A 20,334-nucleotide genomic window follows, 5' to 3' on the forward strand; every position below is an offset into this window, starting at 1 on the left:
TAGAGACATCATTCTCACTGCATAGCTTAGCAAAGTAACACCCAGAGGGTGAGTAAACCACCCAGGGTCACACAGGAAGCGGAACAGGTGGGATTTCGCTCCAAATGCCACACTCTTAACCATGACACAGTACTGTCACGCTGAAAAACGTCCCAGTAATCCCTTCCTTAGAACAACCGCTCAGATATAAAACACACAGGAAGAACGTGAGGGAGCAAGCCTGTGGAGAAAACACAAGCTAAGGGAATCGCATGTCAACCTGTCATCCTGGAGTCACGGGGAATGCATCAAAATCTGTAAGAACTTGGGAGCTGAAAAGTCCAACTCTTACCGAGGCCCAACAAATCCATGACGGGTGCCGTGGATTTCGGGGAGCTTTTCCGAGGTAGCTGGGGATCTTCCTTTTTCTGTGGCTAAGGTGAGAGGAAGAAATCAGCAGGTGTTGTGAGCCCTTTCCCCTCTGCTCTCTACAGCCACAGGGGTCCTTCTGGCAGGGTTGCTGTCACTCAAGGAAAGTCACCAAGGAAGCAACACTGGGGAAGCGCCAGGTGACAGAATCCAGTCAGGAGACACGAGTGCGTGAACCAGAGCTCGGGCAAAGACAAGACACCATCTGTGCTTGCTCAGCCTGCTAAAGGCAGGTCTTCCCGAAACCAAGACAACCACGGATCAGAGGACCCAATAGAAGCAGCAGTGTTTGGTTCCAGGAAAAGTCAAGAACAAAGGTAGCTTTCCGATGGTCCAGGAGTCAAAAGCCAACAAATCTCCCAGAGGTCAGTAAACCTCTCACTTCAACGCCAAAAGGGAGGTCAGTTGAAAGCTTATCTAGTTCACTCTGCCCGTATCTCCAGTGATTGTGTCTGCAGACTGTGTGATGCACACAGTGACAGAAGACTCCCTTCAGCAACAGTGAAAAGTCACCTGTCTCCTAAGCCTCTGAGCTTTATCAGAGCACCTGCCACTACCATACGTGCTACGGGAAAAGAAAGGTGTGTGCTTCGATATGACACAGCCAGACGAAAGAAGGGGTTATTTACAGTGCACGAGTATGGCCCGCCTTCTAGAGGGGTCTGAGCTGCAACAGGAAAACGAAGCACAGAAGTTCCGACAAGATAGACTCCTGTCGGGGAGTGTGTGCTCAGAAGTGTCACACAGCCTTGGCATTCTGGCCTGGAATGTGCCTCTTGCTTGGAAGGGACAAAGGCAGTTCCCAGGCTCCCATCTGGCCCCAAAGAGAAGTGTGAACAGAGCAGATTAGGCAGCAACTGATCTAATCTAAATGTGGAACCTCATAGCCCCAGGCAGGATGATGCAATGGTATCAACCTGACCCCACTGTCCTGAGGCCGCTCCCCTCCCCCACACATATAAACACACCTGACACTGGCCACCCAATGCAAATATCTCCCACTTACCATTTTCACTTTCTCAAAAACAACAGGTTCCATTTTTTTCTCTGGAACTGATTCACTCCCTCTTTTCCACTTATCATCTTTTTCTTTCTAGAATGGTTTAACAAGACAAAGAACACAAGCCCTCTGGTGACTAATAATTCAATTATTGCAATTCCTAATGTCCAAAAAGGTTAACAAAAAATCCCCAATGATTCTGATGGAGGCATAAGAGAAACTTAGGAATGTGTCTTGGTGTGGGGCCCGAGAGCTGGCCTCTCACCTTAGCCTCAAAGGTAAATATCCGCCGAACATCAGAAGCCCCTGCCCTCCTGGTCTGTCCCACCTGCTCAAGACTTTCAAAATTTGTACTCTATACGAATCTACCAAGGCTAAAAACCTTCACCAGTTTGCTGTCCATTTTTGCCCGAAACTTCATTTGCTCATGCTTTGAGGGGCCCCCTCCTCATCTTTGGGATACTGGTCAATACATTTATGTTATCTTCTGTCCTGTTACATTATAAATTTATTCATGTGTCCTCTCAATATTCATCTCCTTTTTGAAAAATCAGAAAGTAAACCTTAATTACAAGGTTAAAGATTAAAAAACAAGTGTTGGGAAAATAAGGCAAAAAGAATTAGAGGATTCTTAGAGAGGGAGGCGGTATCCATGGTGATTAGGGTGCTACCTGGGATGCCTGCATTCCATGCTGGGGTGACCAGGTTCAAATCCTGGCTCTGCTCCTGATTCCAGCTTCCTCATAATACACACCCTGGGAAGCAGCTGATCATGGCTCAAGCACTTGGATCCCTGCCACCCACATGGGACACCTGGTGTGGGTTCCAAACTCCTGGCTTTGACTTGGCCCAGTTCCAGCTGTTGCATACATTTGGATAATGAGTCAACCCATGGAGGATTTCTTTCTCTCTCTCTCAAATACATAAATAAATCATTTTAAAGTGATTAACGTGTCCTTTTCTAGGGCTTCCTGCAAGTCATCTATCTAAAATCAAAAAGTAGATCCTTGCAGTTTCTTTTTAATGTTTAGAGACCATTTCATTGTATTTTCAACATTTTAGGAATATAATGTTCCTGGCCACATTTTAACATCAAATAAATACCTAAAGCAAAACAGAACCACAAAGCAAACTTAATACATGCATAGAATATATGTATGAAAAAATGTTCAGTTTTTCTAGCGATCAAAAATACAATTAAAAATGCATTTTAGGGGGGCTGGAGTTGTGGCATGGTGGGTTAAGCCACTGCTTACAATGTCAGCATCCCATATGGATTTCAGTTCAAGTCCTAGCTATTCCACTTCCAATCCAACTCTCTGCTAATGCACTTGGGAAAGCAACAGAAGATGGCCCAAACCCCTGCCTCTGCACCCACGTGCGAAATCCTGATGAAGCTCCTGGCTCCTAGCTTTGGCCTGGTCCAGTCATGGGAGTGAACTAGTGGATAAATGACCAATCTCTCTTTAACTCTGCCTTTCAAATAAAATAAACAAATATCTTCAAAATGCATTCTAGGAGTGGAGAAAGATCTTAATGATATATCTAGTTGATAAGGATGAAGTAAAACTAGCACTCTCATACAAAGCTGTAAAGACAATGTAAAATGGTACAACTTCTGGAAAGCACATTGGCAAAAGTATGAAGAGACAAATATTGAAGTCCTTTGATCTACATAATACCATATCTTGAAATTTACCTTAAGAAAATAATACAAAAGTTATATGCTAAGAATCTCACTCCAGAATTATTTATGCCAAAGAAAAACTTTTATGCCACAAAAGGAGAATGGTAAAATAAACTGTGATGTAGCTACTCACTCACTGAAAGATGATATAACAAAAATTATGAAAACCACTAAAGCCTCATGATTTTTTTTTTTTTTTTTTGACAGGCAGAGTGGACAGTGAGAGAGAGAGAGACAGAGAGAAAGGTCTTCCTTTCCCATTGGTTCACTCCCCAATGGCCGCTGCAGCCGGCGCACAGCGCTGATCCCATGGCAGGAGCCAGGTGCTTCCCCCGGTCTCCCATCCAGGTGCAGGGCCCAAGGACTTGGGCCATCCTCCACTGCACTCCCTGGCCACAGTAGAGAGCTGGCCTGGAAAAGGAGCAACTGGAACAGAATCCGGCGCCCCGACCGGGACTAGAACCCGGGGTGCCGGCGCCAAGTGAGGCGGAGGATTAGCCAAGTGAGCCGTGGCACCGGCAAGCCTCATGATTCAGATGAGTTCCATTCCCAGCTCCAGCTTCCTGCTGCTGCAGAGCCTGGGAGGCAGCGGCGACAGGTCAAGTAATCAGGTGCCTGCTTCCCACGTGGGAGACCTGGATTGAGTTTACAGCTCTCAGATTTGGCCCCCTCTGCTATTGTAGGCATTTGAGGAGTGAGCCAGTGGATGGGAGCTCTCTCTGTGTCTCTCAAAGTTAAAAAAATTTTTTAATTATGAAGATCTATGTAAACATAGAAATATATGCCATGTTAAATGCAATGAAAGCAGAAAACATTCTACATAACTATATTATGATTCCAAAAAGTAGCTATATAGGGAAAAGGAAGACGTCAAGACAATAACCATCAGTAAATATGGTGGGAGTATGCATGGATTTATCAGTCTAATTTTCATATTTTCTGAAAAATAACTTTATAATCACAGTGCAGCTATGTCTTTGTCATACATATTGTAGCATTTAGAGCACTTTCTTAAAGCTAAAAATGTTCTGTTTTAAAAATACGCTAGACAACAAAGTTTATTTTCATTTACCATTATATGTATTTAATTTTTAAGGTTTATTTATTTGTGAGTGTGAGAGAGAAGAGACAGAGAAAGATAATCTTCCATCTGCTGGTTCACTCCCCAAATGTCTGCAACAGCTGGGGTTGGGCCAGGTTGAGGCTAACCACCTGGAATTCCACCTGGGTCTCTCACATGGGTGGCAGGAACCCAGGTACTCAGGCTATCATCTGTTGCTCTCAGGAGCACTGACAGGAAGTGGGATCTGAAGTGGAGTAGCTGACACTTGAACTGGCACTCTGATATGGGATGTGTGAGTCCCAAGGGATAGATCAACCAGCTACTCCACAAAAAGAGTAAATTTTTTACCAACCTCTAAGAGACTACATGTAGCAAATATTAATTCTTGGCCTAAAAATCATCGCAGGAATATTTTAAAAATCTAAGCACAGTCAACAAAACTTTTGAAATTGCTGCTTGGTAAACAGGAAGTATTTCCTTCCTGAGTGGAAACACCCAGTAAGTCAAACAGGCTTGTTTTCATGGGCACACTACACCTGCAACATAACTACAAACATCTGGACAGCTGTCTTCATACAAGACCCTCTCCCTCCTCCAGCTTCCACATCACCTCAGAGACCCTTCTCTGACTCACCTGATTTCACTTCTTCAGGCACAATGAATGGAGCTAGGCAGAAAGCATAGTTTTCGATAAATAAAGGAAACATGTGTGCTTTGGGTTCCAAACCCTTTTTTAGGATGCCATCAAAGGTTGACTTTTTTTTGGAATAGCTATAATAACTGGCAAGCCTCTTTTCTGGAAGACTGTGAGGTAAGAGTCCTTCCTACTAAGCTAGAAAGTAACTGATTTCATCAAACCACAGTACTTACTGCCTTGCACTTACTTGCTGCCTGTGTGGAAGTTCACCTGACAGATAATGGCCCTTTCAGAAAATCAACTGGATTTGACTAGGTGCCAGCTTGGCTGCACCGCAGGTTGAGCTGCCACCCACAATGCCAGCATCCTATATGAGTGCTGGTTTGAGTCTGGACTGCTCCACTTCCAATCTAGCTCCCTACTAATGTGCCTGGGAAAGCAATGGAAGACAGACCAAGTACTTGGACCCCTGCAGGAGACCCAGAAGTAGTTCTGGGCTGCTAGTCTCGGTGAGCGCTATTGTGGCCATCTGGGGAGTGAACTAGTAGATAGAAGATGTCTCTCCCTCTCTCCCTTTCTCTTTGTAATTTGTAATAAAATAAATCTTTAAATAAAAAGGTCTGGGGGTCAGTGCTGTGGTGTAGGGGGCTCAGCCTCCACCTGCAGTGCCGGCATCCCATATGGGCACTGGTTGGTGTCCTGGCTGCTCTTCTTCCGTTCCAGCTCTCTGCTATGGCCTGGGAAAGCAGTAGAAGATGACCCAAGTCCTTGGGCCCCTGTACCCATATGGGAGACCTGGAAGAGGCTCCTTCCTGACTCCTGGTTTTGGTTCAGCCCAGCTCTAGCTATTGCAGCCATTTGGGGAGTGAACCAGTGGTTGGAAGACTTCTCTCTCTCTCTCTCTCTGTCTCTCCCTCCATCTCGCAAATAAATAAACATTAAAAAAGAAAAAGGTCTGAACAGTCCTAATTATGAATTCTCCTTTAATTGTCATTCATCGGGCATGTGTTCTTCCAGAAACCATGCATTTCCTCCTGTTTTCCTTGTCCTAGTGATCAAACACAGTACTGTAGACTCTGGCCATGCCTAGGCTGGAACGTGCAATTAACAGCTGGAAGTCATGGTTCCTCTGCAACCCTTCTCAAGAACAAGGGTCCTGGTGGCAGTCAGTCCCCCAGCACACTGGTTATCAGCAGGTAATGCTGGAAACACATATTGATGAGACTGGAAACAACTCTGGTGATTTAATTATGCCTGGTTTTGTAACTATTTACAGAAAAATAAGCGTGTGTATCAACACACACATGCACATACATCTACCATAACCAATGTGCCCATGTGAAGAAACAACACAGCACTGGGAATCACTTACCTCTTCAGACCAAGCCAAAGAATTCACTGGTGGCTTGCCCTGCCCATCCCTGAGGCAAAAGTCTCTTCCATGATATCTGATGGTCTTTTTTTTAAAAATACATGCATGTATGTATGTATGTATGTATTTGAAAGGCAGACAGAGTCAGATAAAGAGGGAGCTTCCGTTTGCTGGTTCACTGCCCAAATGCCCACAATGGCCTGCGCTGGGCCAAAGCCAGGAACCAGGAACTCAATCTAATTCTCCCACATGGGTAGCTGGAACCCAATCACTTGAGCCATCACTGCTACCTCCCGGCGTCTGCACTAGCAAGAAGCTGGTGTCATGGCTGGAGCCAAGTGCTGAACTCCAACACTCAGATGTGGAGCATGGGTATCCTAACTAGCATCTTAACCACTGGGCTAAAAGCCCATACTCTCCTGGCCTCAATACAACAACTGCTTTTTCCTACTTTGGCCTTTTAAAGATTAGTTTGGAGTATTTTTGGTAGCAGTTTTTCAAACTTTTCCATGATGTAAGTAATAAACAAAGTAGTTATTCTGAACAACCCTTGAAAGGTTTGCAACCAACCCTAAAGGCATTGATATCCAGACTCCGGTCCATGTATTTCTTCTTCTCGTATTTATCTCGGATAAATCCCTCGACAGCTCTGCCAGAAGCTTATTAAGGATGAATCAAACAAGCCTCTCCAACAGTAAGAATACAAAAAGCCAATTTGTATTCCACGGAGCTTTGTTCTTCTTCCTTCCTGCCTGGTTCCCCCCTTGGCTGCTGTCTCTCCATTTGCAGTTTCCCTGACCAAAACCTCAAGCTGCCTCCTTCAAGGTTACTGCGGAGAATGACTTCCTAGGATTTCCATCTAGGGTGCCAGCAGCAACGAGTGGGATTCACCTTTATGGACATCAGAGGTGTGTACGACTTCCAGAACACAGGGAACACAGGCAGTGATCTATTTTAAAACTCTTTAGGTCAAAAGATCTCAAACAAAGGCATTTGAATGCCCCTTAAAAAGATAAACTCTTGAGCCCACTGCCAGATTCTGATCATGGGGTCTTCTGCAGGGATTCAACTCTGTATTTAACAGGTTCCACCTGAACCCACCGAAAAGCAAAACTCTTAACAAGATGGTCTACAAGTTACATCTTGAAATGCACAAAACCTTTAGGGGTTTTGGTTTTGTCTATCAGGTGCAGAGAAAGAGAAAGTTACTGATAAACTGGTTACCAATAGTGAATTGTTTTACACAGGCCACACAAAGGCAATAAAACGAATGGCAGTTTTGCTGACTGCAAGAGTTGAACAGAGCACCAGTAAACTATTCTTTTTTATCCAACAATAGTTTCAGAGATCCAAACACTAATGGAGATGTTGCATTATGGAAGGGTTCACAGTGAAATCGTGGCATCCTGATGCCCGAGTGAGTCCTCCCGCCATGAGACTACACGGTAATTCTGAGGTTAGCAAGTATACATGTGCTTTTTATATGTCATGGTTGCAGGAGAGAGGAAAAGCAAGAACTCGGACTACTCAACACAGAGACAGCCCAGTCAGATCACAGACTTGAATCTGGTCTGACTCCAAACACCAAAATACCACTCTGCCTTTTAGGTTGCTCCAGAAAAGATACGGGTCTATCTGTGGTCGCCGAAATGTCTCAGGAAGGTAGGCTTCATAAAGGCGGTTTGCCTTTCCATTCCCCATCTCTTGCATGCACTGCGATCAAAGAGAACGTAGAAACATGGAATGTCAGAGCAGCAAAGAACTGGAAAACGTCTCACCCAGCTCCACCCATGTACACCGAAGAACCAACCCAGAGAGTGGAAGAACCAAGATTTTAATTTGTGCATTCTTATTTCCAGTCTATGATTCTCTCTACCCTACCAGGAACTCACATTCATTTGCCCCAGTAACTATCTTTTCTCCCTGTCCACGGGTTACTTTTATTCAAAGATTTGTCTGCCAAGATAGAATTTAAGTCAGTAACAATTCAAGATCTTATTTGGATGTCCAACATATATAGCTACCAACCAAAATGTCTCCCTGGGAGGCAATAATCAGTGTTACAACTCTAAGTTTTCACTACTAATTAACCTATTCCATTTTATTACCAATAAACGTTATGTTTCCCATTAAGTTTTTGAAATAGCCCCCTTAACACTTGTGAGAAATAAACCCCAAGAGCTTTTTAGATCTTCATATTCCCAAAACGTCCATGGCATGTCATTTCCTTTGTAGGATAAACTACAACTGTGAAATGTACTTCTGCCTTTTAGACCTTTAATGAATCTTGAGAGTCTCAAACAATTTCTAAAGCCATTTTCTGATTAAGAATAACCTCTTATTTCTATCACCAACTTTAGCAACTGGTTTTCTCTGGGACTTCCCTTCCTCCTCCCAACAAAGAAAAACACACTTTTTTAAATGAAGGTATTTCAGTATTGTTCAGTGTAACAAGAGAATAAAGAATAGCGAAGCTGCACCGAGGCTTAGGCCAGGCAGACTCAGGAACAGAAATGTCCCACTCCCAGCTCACCTTGCTGACAGCAAGCAATATTCATGCATGCATTTTAGCTGTATTACCCTAAGTCTATGATTTGGAGATTATTTTTAAGTAAGTACCTAAAACTACAAATGTTAGATCTGTAAATGCCGAGGGTATTAGAAAATAGACCAAAGATTCCTCCTAATATCGCCATGGGTACATGGGGTCCTAGACCACAGTTGATTTGTGTTTTGAAGCAGGTAAAATACGGATAGAATATCTTGTGTCTTAAACAGAAAGATATAAAATGTCTCTTAAAGATGCAAGAATTTCATGTAAGTGTTTAACAACTAAATTCTCTTTTATCTTCCCTTTTGTGCCCAGGAACTGAAATTCCTCCAGAACTTTTTACGTGGATATAGGGGAGTGGCTGACTCTCGGACTGCGTAAGTACCTGAATCTGTTCTTGAGTCCACTGGTCGAGGTTTACTGATTTTACCCTGGATATGTGCACCCCCAGGTTCCTGTGGATTCCAGCACAGCGAATGCAGATGAAGACACCAATGTTCCAGGAGGCCCATCGTGGCCCTGCGAAGGTCAGGAACAGGGCGATAAAATATATAAATTACAACAACATTTAGGGCCAAGCTGTGATCGTTAGATTATGATTCAACATTTCTACTGGAATGCAAGTGAAAGAATTTTGACCACAGTCACTTTTTTATTGACTTTGTTCATTCCTCCATGGACCAAGGGTTTTTTCAGTTTTAATTTTTTTGAGAGTATAGTACATACTCATATAGTTGTACAAGGATCACCACTATCTAATTCCAGAAGATTTTAATCACCCCAAAAGAAATCCCAAACCCATTAGCAGGCACTTTCCATTTCCTCCCAATCCCTTCCTTTCAACCCGGTTAACCACAAATCTACTTTCCAATGGATTTGCCAATTCTGGACATTTAATTCAAGTGGAATTATACAATATGTGGGTAAGTGTGCTTAGAGCAGTTTTTTACAGCTACTGTTGAGTGCTGAAATGCAGATGTTAGAATATTTTGTCACATATAAAGAAAACTCCCAAAGTTACATCATATCCTATTTAGCCTAGCACCTTACATGGAGAGTCCTCCTCCATGAAACTTTGCAATGGTGGTGAGGCCTAGATTCAGTGTTCCTACTAGGAAAAAAGATACAGATGTGGATGCGAGCCCAGGACTCAACCTGAAATTAAAAACGTTGTTTATCCTCGCTTCCCCTCCAGGCTTATAAAATATGCATCCACATTGACTTAATAGGATCCGCTCGGGCTGATGTCCCTACTTTACTCAACTACAGAATTATCTAGACTCAACTGCCCTCCCCAAAATAACAATAATAAATAAAGATGCTTATTGCAGCAAAGAGACATCTCAGAGAGGTTTTAACTCTTTCCCATCTCTGCCAACTTTTCTCACTCTCATAAGCATGCTAGAAAACTATCAAACTCCTCTTCATAATTGTTAACTAGGAAAACTGACTTGCTTTTACATGACACCTTCCAAAGACTGAAATATCAGAAATACTTCCTTCTCTATCATTCCACATCAGAATTAGAGGTTGCAGTAAAGCAGTGAGAAGACACTAACTGATTTTCTACAGAGATAAACCAGACCCACGTTTGAAGCAACAGGCACAAGACTTCAGTTCTGAGGGACACAGGCAATTATTTCGTTAGCCCACAGGTTTTGGAGACGTTTTAATGGAAGAATGCTAGAATCATGTGGCAAAAAAATATATATTCTTAGAAACTTGAATTCACAACTATTATAAATAACACAATTTTCTGATGATATCATTCATTTACAATGGCAGTTACTAGATACAGAGGGCTCACCTCCTCCTTATCACCATTAGGTGGTATTCTCTGCCTGAAATTTTATCCCAATGCCTTCTTATTACTATTATCTTGAAAGGCTCAGATTTATCTTCTGAAAAGATCTGCAGTCCCTTCAAATGCTTAGTTGGATTTGCATCACTGGTCTGCCATACAGCTAATAAACACACAAATGATTCACGAAGTTGTTTCATGTGGTGGAGTATACAGTGTTCATAAAGGAACTCCGATAAGATCTGAGCAACAAGATTAAAAATACGACCAAAGGTAAGATTTTCATGTTTCTTTAGCATCTTTCCTTTGCCCAAGGGTTGTGGAGTTTAGAACTCATGATAAGATACTTCAAATGTATTTGCTTGCTAACAAAATCAGAAACCAAAATCTCATTAAAAGCTGTGGAGGCATCGGGCCTGGCGCTGTGCTCTAGCAAGTAAAGCCACCACCTGCAGTGCTAGTTCAAGACCGAGATGCTCTACTTCCAATCCAGCTCTCTGCTGTGGCCTGGGAAAGCAGCAGAAGATGGCCCAACTGCTTGGGCCCCTGCACCCACATGGGAGACCTAGAATAAGCTCCTGGCTCCTGGCTTCAGATCAGCCAGCTCTAGCCATTGCAGCTATTTGGGGAGTGAACCAGCAGATGGAAGACCTCTCTCTCTGCCTCTGCCCTTCTGTAACTCTGCCTTTCAAATAGATAAATAAACAAATCTTTAAAAAAAAAAAAAAAGCTGTGGAGGCAAGTGTTTGGCCCCTGCTTGGGATGCCAGCAGGCACCTGGGTTCAGGTATTAGCTCTGCTTCTAATTCCCTGATGGCTCAAGTACTTGGGTCTCTGCCACCCACGTGGGAAACCCAGCTTGGGTTTCAGTCTCCTGGCTTCAGCATGGTTACTGCTGCAGGTTATTTGGGGAATGAATCAGCAGGCGGAAGATCTCTCTCTCTGCTTTTCAAATAATGGAAAGTATATATATATATAATTATTATTTTACGTCACCTTGAAAGGTTACCCTGTTTGCTTCCTGGCCCTTCTTCCCGTGAGGACGGCAGTTCTCAATCATTCAAACACAGTGAGAACTGTGGTCCCCAGGTCTTGCTTTGAGGAAGCAAGAGTAAGACTTGATGCCCTGAAGCCACTGATGAGGCCCAGCCCAGAAACAGGGGTAACCATATGTTCCTGAAAAGCCAGGGGAGAGCCTCCTCTGGTCCCCGCCTGCCACCACCGCCCCCACCTGCCACCCCTCCTACAACACACAACGTTCTCCCCAGGAAACAGTGACCGCTCTATCCCAGAGGCTCATTCTCTTAAGAGTTCTGAGCCACTGGACTTATCAGTCAATGACTATATGTGCCTATCAATTCTGAAATTGAAGAAAAGAAAAAGACAAGAGACAAAAAGTTCCTTCTATAGCTGAAAATGCGGAGAAATGTTATAGTTATTAAAAGTACAACATTTGCAGCCAGAAAAGAGTTAGTGACTACCTATGTGGAACAATTCAACTTCCTGAGCCTCAGTTTCCTCATCTGTCACATCCACCTCGTAGCGTATAGCACCCAGAGGAATGGTAATAAAAGAGGGTTACGTGTAAGAACGAGGTGTGCAGTGGGGCTTCCGGGACCACCTCCCATTCTTCTTCACTGACAAGGGCCAGCTAACTCATTCACACGCACACTCGTGTGTGTATCAGCACTGTCCAGCACCACAGACTGCTTCTCTTCAGACAGGAATATGAGTTCTGGTCCTAAAATGTCAGAACCAAGACTAACTGAATATCAGAAAGAAGAAATTTGGGGCCTGGCACTGTGGTATAGTGAATAAAGCCACCACCTGCAAGGCTGGCATCCCCTACAGGTGCTGATTCATGTCTCAGCTGTTCCACTTCCAGTCCAGCTCCCTGCCAATGTGCCTGGGAAAGCAGCGGAAAATGACCTAAGTGCTTGGGCCCCTGCCACCCACGTGGGAGACCCAGATGAAGCTCTTCGCTCCTACCTTCTGCCTGTCCTGGCCCCAGCTGTTGAAGCCACTTGGGAAGTGATCTGTCTCTGTAATTTTGCCTAGAAATTTATCCTGGAGTCAATTTCTGCTTTTTAAAAAAATAAGCTTTACTGTGTATACTTAGGTATACAACATGAAGTCTTATGATGCTGTATAGTGAAATGGTTATGGAGTGGAGGGGACCCAGTTTCAGCCTTCTAGAAAACATCACGTTTTAAGCAGCTTCCTTTATCTACCCCAAAATATTCTTGGAAAATGCGCTATCTAAACTCCACCCAGTCCCCTTCTCTGCTACACCCTGCTCTTCTGCCTGCACTTGCCCCCCCCCCCCCAACACACACACAGAGAAAAACAGGCCCGAGGCCGTCAGCCTGAGGGTGCTGCTTGGATTCCACAGTATGTGGTACCGCTGCCACAAGGCCTGCCTACTTAAATCTGCTATACTTGCGAGAAGAAACCAGCTGTTCAATACACTTGGTCATGGCCCATCACACACCCAACAGGCTTCCACTCTATCTTGGAAACCAAGGAGAAAATTTAAAAGATATCATTCTGAAACTGAAAATAGAAAGAGATGCTGAGGAGCAATGTTCCAAACAACTGTGAACCTGAAGAGGATAAACAAGTTACACACACTGGTAGTGACTAGCACCACACAAAAAAGAGGCTGCAGATGAATGAACATATTTGATGGGGACCTAAGAGCGAACTCAGGGGGTCCAGTGCTGTGGCACAGAGGGTTAAGCAGCCACCTGCAGCACCGGCATCCCATATGGGTGCTGGTTCCTACTCCGGCTGCTCCATTTCCGACCCAGCTTCCTGCTAATGTGCCTGGGAAAGCAGCAGAAGATAGCCAAGTCCTTGGGCCCCTGCACCAATATGGGAGACCCAGATGAAACCCAGCCTCAGCCATTGTGGCCATTTGGGAAGTGAACCAACAGATGGGAAATTGTGCTTGTTCTCACTCGCTCTCTGTCTCTCTCACTTTTCTCTAACTCTTTCAAATAAATAAATCTTAAGAAAAAAATAGGCAGCATTAAGCAATATTCAAATTAATGTGTAATTAGTCTGCATAATAGAATCAGTGTGAATGAAGAAAGTATATGGATTTCACTGACTGCTCAGCCAAAAGATCTACTGTAATAAGTACCAGCCCAGTATTGGGCTGAGTGGCTGCATGGGTTTGACAAGTCCCTCTCAGGCTTATGCCTACATTTGCAAAACAGAAGGCATATTAGTCATAGCCGCAGTATATGCGACTTCTGGATAGTTTCTGAGCAACACCTGCTGCCTTGTGCACAGTTCACTGGCTGCTGAGATGTCCCCCACCACCAGAGCTGCCAGGATCAGAAGGGTTCTGGGTTTAAGAACTCAGCAGAAAGAAGGAGAGCTACAGCTACTATTATAATAATCACAATTCATTCATCTCTCAACTGTGGCATTCCAAACAAATAAAGATTACTAAATTGATGGCTTTAGACTTGTTAGCATCATGGAGCTACCGTAAATTTCAACAGGCAGGATGAACAAAGGGAGATTAGAATTTCTTCCATCTCCCTTCCCAACCTTTTTGAATCTACCTCACAAATTTCTAGACCTTCTAACCTCTCACCGATGAGTACCTATTGTCTTAGTATTACCTACATGGCAAGCTCTCTGTCTACTAAGCACTGGGGATACAAAGCCAGAGACAATAAAGATGAGATTTCTCAATTCAAAATCTCACAGATTAACAACTAACTGGTCTCCAGACTCCCACTAGAGTAATATTTCCAAAACACAAATCTGTACAGATCAGATCTCTGCATATAAACCTTCCATGAGGTCTTATACACAGAGATGAAAATGTAAATTGGTGCTGTATCAACAGCATATTCCAATGTGAGCTCTGAATCTCTTGCCACAAAGCCAGCTCTTCCTCTGTTCTTTTCCATCTTTGCCAATTACACCTCCATCCATTCAACAGTATAAGATGAAATCTTATACATCCTCCTGAAACCTTTCTCTCCTTCAACTCTCAACATCACAAAGACCAAAATACCTGTCAGATCAGTATTTCTTCTCTTCATCTCTCTAGTCTACGATCATCAGGTCTCTGGACCAGTGTAATAATCGACTAATGTCTCTTCACTTTAACATGCTCTTCACCTCTCAAAGCCCAGCCCCAAAACTATTCTTCACAAAATAATAAAGCCAAAAAAAAAAAAAGAGAAAAAAACAAAAGAAAGAAAGAAAGAAAGAAAGAAAGAAAGAAAGAAAGAAAGAAAGAAAGAAAGAAAGAAAGAAAGAAAGAAAGAAAGAAAGAGAGAAAGAAAGAAAGATCTTCCTCTGGAAGGCTTCCTTCTATTACTGAGGGACTGCAGGAAAAGACCTTTAACGCGGCCTCAGATGTCTGGCCACTCCTCCTTCCCAGCCTGCTTTCATTTCCTTGAAGACCAACAAGTTCCCCCTTTAGGGCTGTTGGCCTTAGAACATGCTGCTCCCAAAGTCAAAAAGCTCTTTCCCCAGCCACCTGCCATCACGTGAGGCCTGGCCAGCTCCTATTCATCACGAGGGGCTCAGCTGAAATGTTTCTTCCTCAAAACAGCCTTTCCTTGGTCCCTCCAATCCAAGAAAAAGAAATTTTTTATAATAAAATGTAAACAACAGAAGGAAGAGTATAACCTCTCCTCTACTCTTTCTTCTGTTGTTTACATTTATTATGGAAATTTGTTTTAAAAAGCCCAAAGGGGCCTGTGATATAAGGCTTTTTTTTCTTTAAAGTTATTTATGGGGTTGGCGCCATGGCTCACTTGGTTAATCCCCCACCTGCAGTGCTGGCATCCCATATGGGTGCCAGGTTCTAGTGCCGGCTTCTCCTCTTCCAGTCCAGCTCTCTGCAGAGTTACAGAGAGGCAGAGGCAGAGGCAGAGAGATCTTCCATACGCTTGTTCAGTGCCCAGATGGCCACAACGGCTGGTGCTGCACCAATCCAAAACCAGAAGCCAGGAGCTTCTTCTGGGTCTCCCACATGGGTGCAGGGGCCCAAGGACTTGGGACATCTTCTACTGCTTTCCCAGGCCATAGCAGAGAGCTGGATCAGAAGTGGAGCAGCCAGGACTTGAATTGGTGCCCATATAGGATTCTGGCACTGCAGGCAGCGGCTTTACCAGACCGCTACGCCAAAGCGCCAGCCCCTGGAAAATTTCAAACACACAAAAGCAGCTCCAGCAATTACCAACTCCTGGCCAATACTGTTTCAGCTCTGTTCTATACACTTTCCCTCACCCCTAAACCTTGGGTTATTTTGAAGTAAATCCCAAACATCACAGCATTTCATCTGTACATACTTCTGTTTATATCTCTAAAAGATAAATATTTTCTAAAAATCTATTTGAGAGACAGAGAAGGCATCAGTATGCTGGTTCACTCCCCAAACACCTGCAATGGCCCTGGGTCAGGTGCTGGCTAGGAGCTAAGAACCCAATTCAAGGCTTCCACATAGTGCCAGGGACTCAACTACTTGAGGCATCACCTGTTGCCTCCCAAGGTGAACATCTACAGGAAACTAGAATTGGGAGTGGGGCTGGGATTAGAACCCAGGCACCCTGATAGGGGGTGTGACTGTCTTAACCAGTGGGCCACCCCAGATAAGGACTTTTCAAATGTTAAGAACTTTCATTTACCCATTCTATTTTCTTTCTAACTCATACAACATTTTATCATTAATTATTTGTGTGATTATTAACATTTCTTTCCCACTAAACTATTTTAATGCCACAATAGCACACATCAGATCTGTGATGTTCACTGTCAAATTCTCAGGGCATAGCACAGTTCCTCCCATTCAGAAGGGAGGCAAAATTTGTTTAAAAATTAAAGGTAAATGGGGCTGGTGCTGTGGCGCAGTGGGTTAACGCCCTGGCCTGGGGCGCAGACATCCCATATGGGTGCCAGTTTGAAATCCAACAGCTCCACTTCCCATCCAGCTTTCAGCTATGGCCTGGGAAAGCAGTAGAAGATGGCCCAAGTCTTTGGGCCCCTGCACCTGCGTGGGAGACCCGGAAGAAACTTCTGGCTCCTGGCTTCAGATCAGCGCAGCTCCAGCCGTTGCGGCCAATTGGGAAGCGAATCATCGGATGGAAGACCTCTCTCTCTGCCTCTCCTCTCTCTGTGTAACTCTGACTTTCAAATAAATAAATAAATCTTTTTTTAAAAAATTAAAGGTAAATAAATTTTTGATTCCCACTTCTAAGAATTCATCAGGAAAATAACTCATCAGGTACACAATTATACATATTAAGAATTTTCATTACTATATTTTTATAAAAATTAGAAATTCCGGGGCCGGCACTGTGGCATAGCCAGTAAAGACGCAGCCTGCAGTGCCGGCTCAAGACCTGGCTGCTCCATTTTCAATCCAGCTCTCTGCTATGTCCTGGGAAAGCAGTGGAAGATGGCCCAGGTCCTTGGGACCCTGCACCCATGTGGGAGACCAGGAAAATGTGCCTGGTTCCTGGCTTCAGATTGTTGCAGCTCCGGCCGTAGCAGCCAACTGGGGAGTGAACGAGCGGATGGAAGACCTCTCTCTCTCTCTCTCTCTCTGCCTCTCCTTCTCTCTATGTAATTCTGACTTTCAAATAAATAAATAAATCTTTAAATAAATTAGAAATACCGAGTTCATATAAAGGTACTATACATCATAATGCAACAGGAAAAAAACTTTGTAGCTAACTTGGTATGGAAATATCTCCATGATATAACAGCTTTTTAAATCTAGCATTAATAAAGTGGTGAAAAATGTAAATAAATTTGTATGTACACACAGAAAAACAGACTAGAAAAATATATGTAAAATACTCAAAGCTATTATCTCTGGGTAATGGGGCTGTGAAATATCTATATCTTCTATTTTTTAATTTTACTTATTTATACATGTACTTTTACAGCCAATCATGGGCTGGCGCTGCAGCTCACTAGGCTAATCCTCCACCTGCGGCACTAGCACCCTGGGTTCTAGTCCCAGTTGGGGCACTGGATTCTGTCCCAGTTGCTCCTCTTCCAGTCCAGCTCTCTGCTGTGGCCCAGGAAGGCAGTGGAGGATGGCCCAGGTCCTTGGGCCCTGCACCCGCATGGGAGACCAGGAAGAAGCACCTGGATCCTGGCTTCAGATCGGCGCAGCACACCAGCCATAGCGGCCATTTGGGGGGGTCTAACTCTGCTTATTAAAAATAACATAAGCCAGCGCCGCGGCTCAATAGGCTAATCCTCCGCCTTGCGGCGCCGGCACACCGGGTTCTAGTCCCGGTCGGGGCACCAGATTCTGTCCCGGTTGCCCCTCTTCCAGGCCAGCCCTCTGCTGTGGCCCAGGAGTACAGTGGAGGATGGCCCAAGTCCTTGGGCCCTGCACCCCATGGGAGACCAGGAGAAGCACCTGGCTCCTGCCTTCGGATCAGCATGGTGCGCCGGCCGTGGCAGCCATTGGAGGGTGAACCAACGGCAAAAGGAAGACCTTTCTCTCTGTCTCTCTCTCTCACTGTCCACTCTGCCTGTAAATAAATAAATAAATAAATAAATAAAAAATAAATAACATAACATAACATAACATAACATAAAATACAGAGTAAATAAAAACCTATAGAATGTGGGGCCAGTGTTGTGGTGCAGTGGGTTAAACTGCTGCTTGTGATGCTAGAAGACCATATCCAAGTGCTGGCTGAGTCTGGGCTGCTCCCTTTCTAATCCAGTTTCCTGGTGCTGTGCCTGGGAAGGCAGCAGATGTCCCAAGTACGTGGGCCCCTGCTGCCCATGTGTGAGACCCGAATGGAGTTCCTGTCTTCTGGCTTCAGCCTGGCCTAAGGCTAGCTATTGCAGCTACCTGGGGTATGAACCAGTGGATGGAAGAGATCTCTCTCTCTTTCTCTTTGCCTCTCTCTCTTTCTCTGTTGCTCTGTCTTTCAAATATAAGTAAGTAAACAAGTAAGTAAATCTTTAAAAATAACATGATTGACTTTACCTTTTTTTTTTTTTTTTTTTTTTTGACAGGTAGAGTTATAGACAGAGAGAAAGGTCTTCCTTCCATTGGTTCACCCCCCAAAATGGCCGCTACAGCCGGCGCTGCGCCAATCCAAAGCCAGGAGCCAGGTGCTTCCTCCTGGTCTCCCATGCAGTGTAGGGCCCAAGCACTTGGGCCATCCTCCACTGCACTCCCGGGCCACAGCAGAGAGCTGGAAGAGGAGCAACTGGGACAGAATCCAGCGCCCCAACTGGGACCAGAACCCGGGGTGCTGGCGCCACAGGCGGAGGATTAGCCAAGTAAGCCATGGCGCCAGCCTGTATTTTATTTTTATTTGCAATGAGTTTGATTAATTTTATAATAAGAAAAAAATGGCACATATATTTTTAAAACAAGACAACCACCTATGACTCCTTACTGATTGTGGGAAAAACTGAAACTCCTTACCATGACATATAATGCCCATTAAGAGCCTGAGCTTTACACATGTTGAACAGGTCATTACTCCGAAACATGGTACACACTTATACCTCTTTGCTTACACCACTTTTTCTATTGGCATGGCTTTCTCCCTCATTCCCTGCTTCAGAAACCTCAAGATCCAGTCTAGGGCTGGCGCTGTGGCATAGCAGGTAAAGCTTCCACCTGTGATGCCAGCATCCCTTATGGGCACTGGTTTGAGTCCTGGCTGCTCCACTTCTGATCCAGCTCTCTGCTATGGTGTAGGAAAGCAGTGGAGCATGGCCCAAGTGCTTGGGCCTCTGTACCCACATGAAAGACCTGGAAGAAGCTCCTGGCTCCTGACTTCAGCCTGGCCCAGCGCTGGCCATTGCAGCCATTTGGGGAGTGAACCAACAATGGAAGAGCTCTCTCTATATATAACTGTGAATTTTAAATAAATAAAATAAATCTTTAAAAGAAAAAATATCCAGTCTAACGTTATACTTTCTGTAAGGCCCTCAGAGGGGAGGAGAAAGCCTGACCCATGGCTTATATAAGGCCCACAGAATCATTTGTTCTGACCCTGCTAAGACAATCACAGGTAGAACTCAAAATTCAATACATCTAAAGCAGGCTAATTTTTAAGTTGAGGATTCTGTATGACCTGTGAATGATGTTATAACTATCTACATGACCCTTGGCAGAAAAAATGTTCCCCCTCCCTGCTTTAATGAGATAAGCCAACCTTCTCTACGGCTAAGAATCCACTGCATGCTTTGTTTTTCTACAACTGAGTATCTTATTAGAATTGGTTATTTACAGGTCTCTCTTGCCCTAATTAGACTGAGTACCAGAAGCCAAGGACCATGTCTCTTCATTTTGTGTTCTAAAATACTTAGCACGGTGCTACCAAATTAAAGATTTTACAGAATACATATCTATTAAATGAATTCATCAACAAGCAACATAGAAGTAAATCATTTTCCGGGCTTCGTACAATGAAGGGTGGTGTTTTCAACCATCTTAAAGGCTAAGCTGTCACACACTTTAGTAAAGCTGCAAAGGCAGAACTAGCACAACTGAACAGTTGATGATTTTAGTACACTCTCAGGAAGGATTTTCTAGCAGTGAAGGTTGTGTGAAAACAAGTGTAGCATACCTAGAAACAGTAAAATCCCCTAAGCTCTGGTGTTCATGCGGACGCTTGGGAAATCGACTTTCAGAGACTGTAGGAAAATGATCCCCACAGTCACTGGGTGATCAAAGAGCCCTACGAGCCTTCTGACTACTTCAGTTCTAGCAGATGATGTGCAGGCAATTTTTGGGTCCCTCCCAGTTCAATACTCAATGCTTCTGAAAATGCAAAATGAGATCACTAATTTGTG

General features: G+C 44.1%; 1 protein-coding gene across 2 annotated transcripts in view; it reads right to left on the minus strand.

Moving 5' to 3' along the window:
• The window catches only part of SMAP2 (small ArfGAP2), a 53,852-nt gene that overhangs the window by 8,442 nt on the left and 25,076 nt on the right, over positions 1-20,334 (minus strand). For both annotated transcript variants that reach the window (XM_002715186.5, XM_070078695.1), the window contains exons 2-6: positions 9,104-9,237; positions 7,795-7,880; positions 6,738-6,816; positions 1,415-1,501; positions 332-413 (exon numbers count right to left, since the gene is read on the minus strand). In XM_002715186.5, coding sequence (XP_002715232.1) covers positions 332-413; positions 1,415-1,501; positions 6,738-6,816; positions 7,795-7,880; positions 9,104-9,237 — 468 coding nt within the window. The remainder of the gene's footprint in view (positions 1-331; positions 414-1,414; positions 1,502-6,737; positions 6,817-7,794; positions 7,881-9,103; positions 9,238-20,334) is intronic.

The sequence above is a fragment of the Oryctolagus cuniculus genome, chromosome 7, assembly GCF_964237555.1.
Source record: "Oryctolagus cuniculus chromosome 7, mOryCun1.1, whole genome shotgun sequence".
NCBI lineage: Eukaryota > Metazoa > Chordata > Mammalia > Lagomorpha > Leporidae > Oryctolagus > Oryctolagus cuniculus.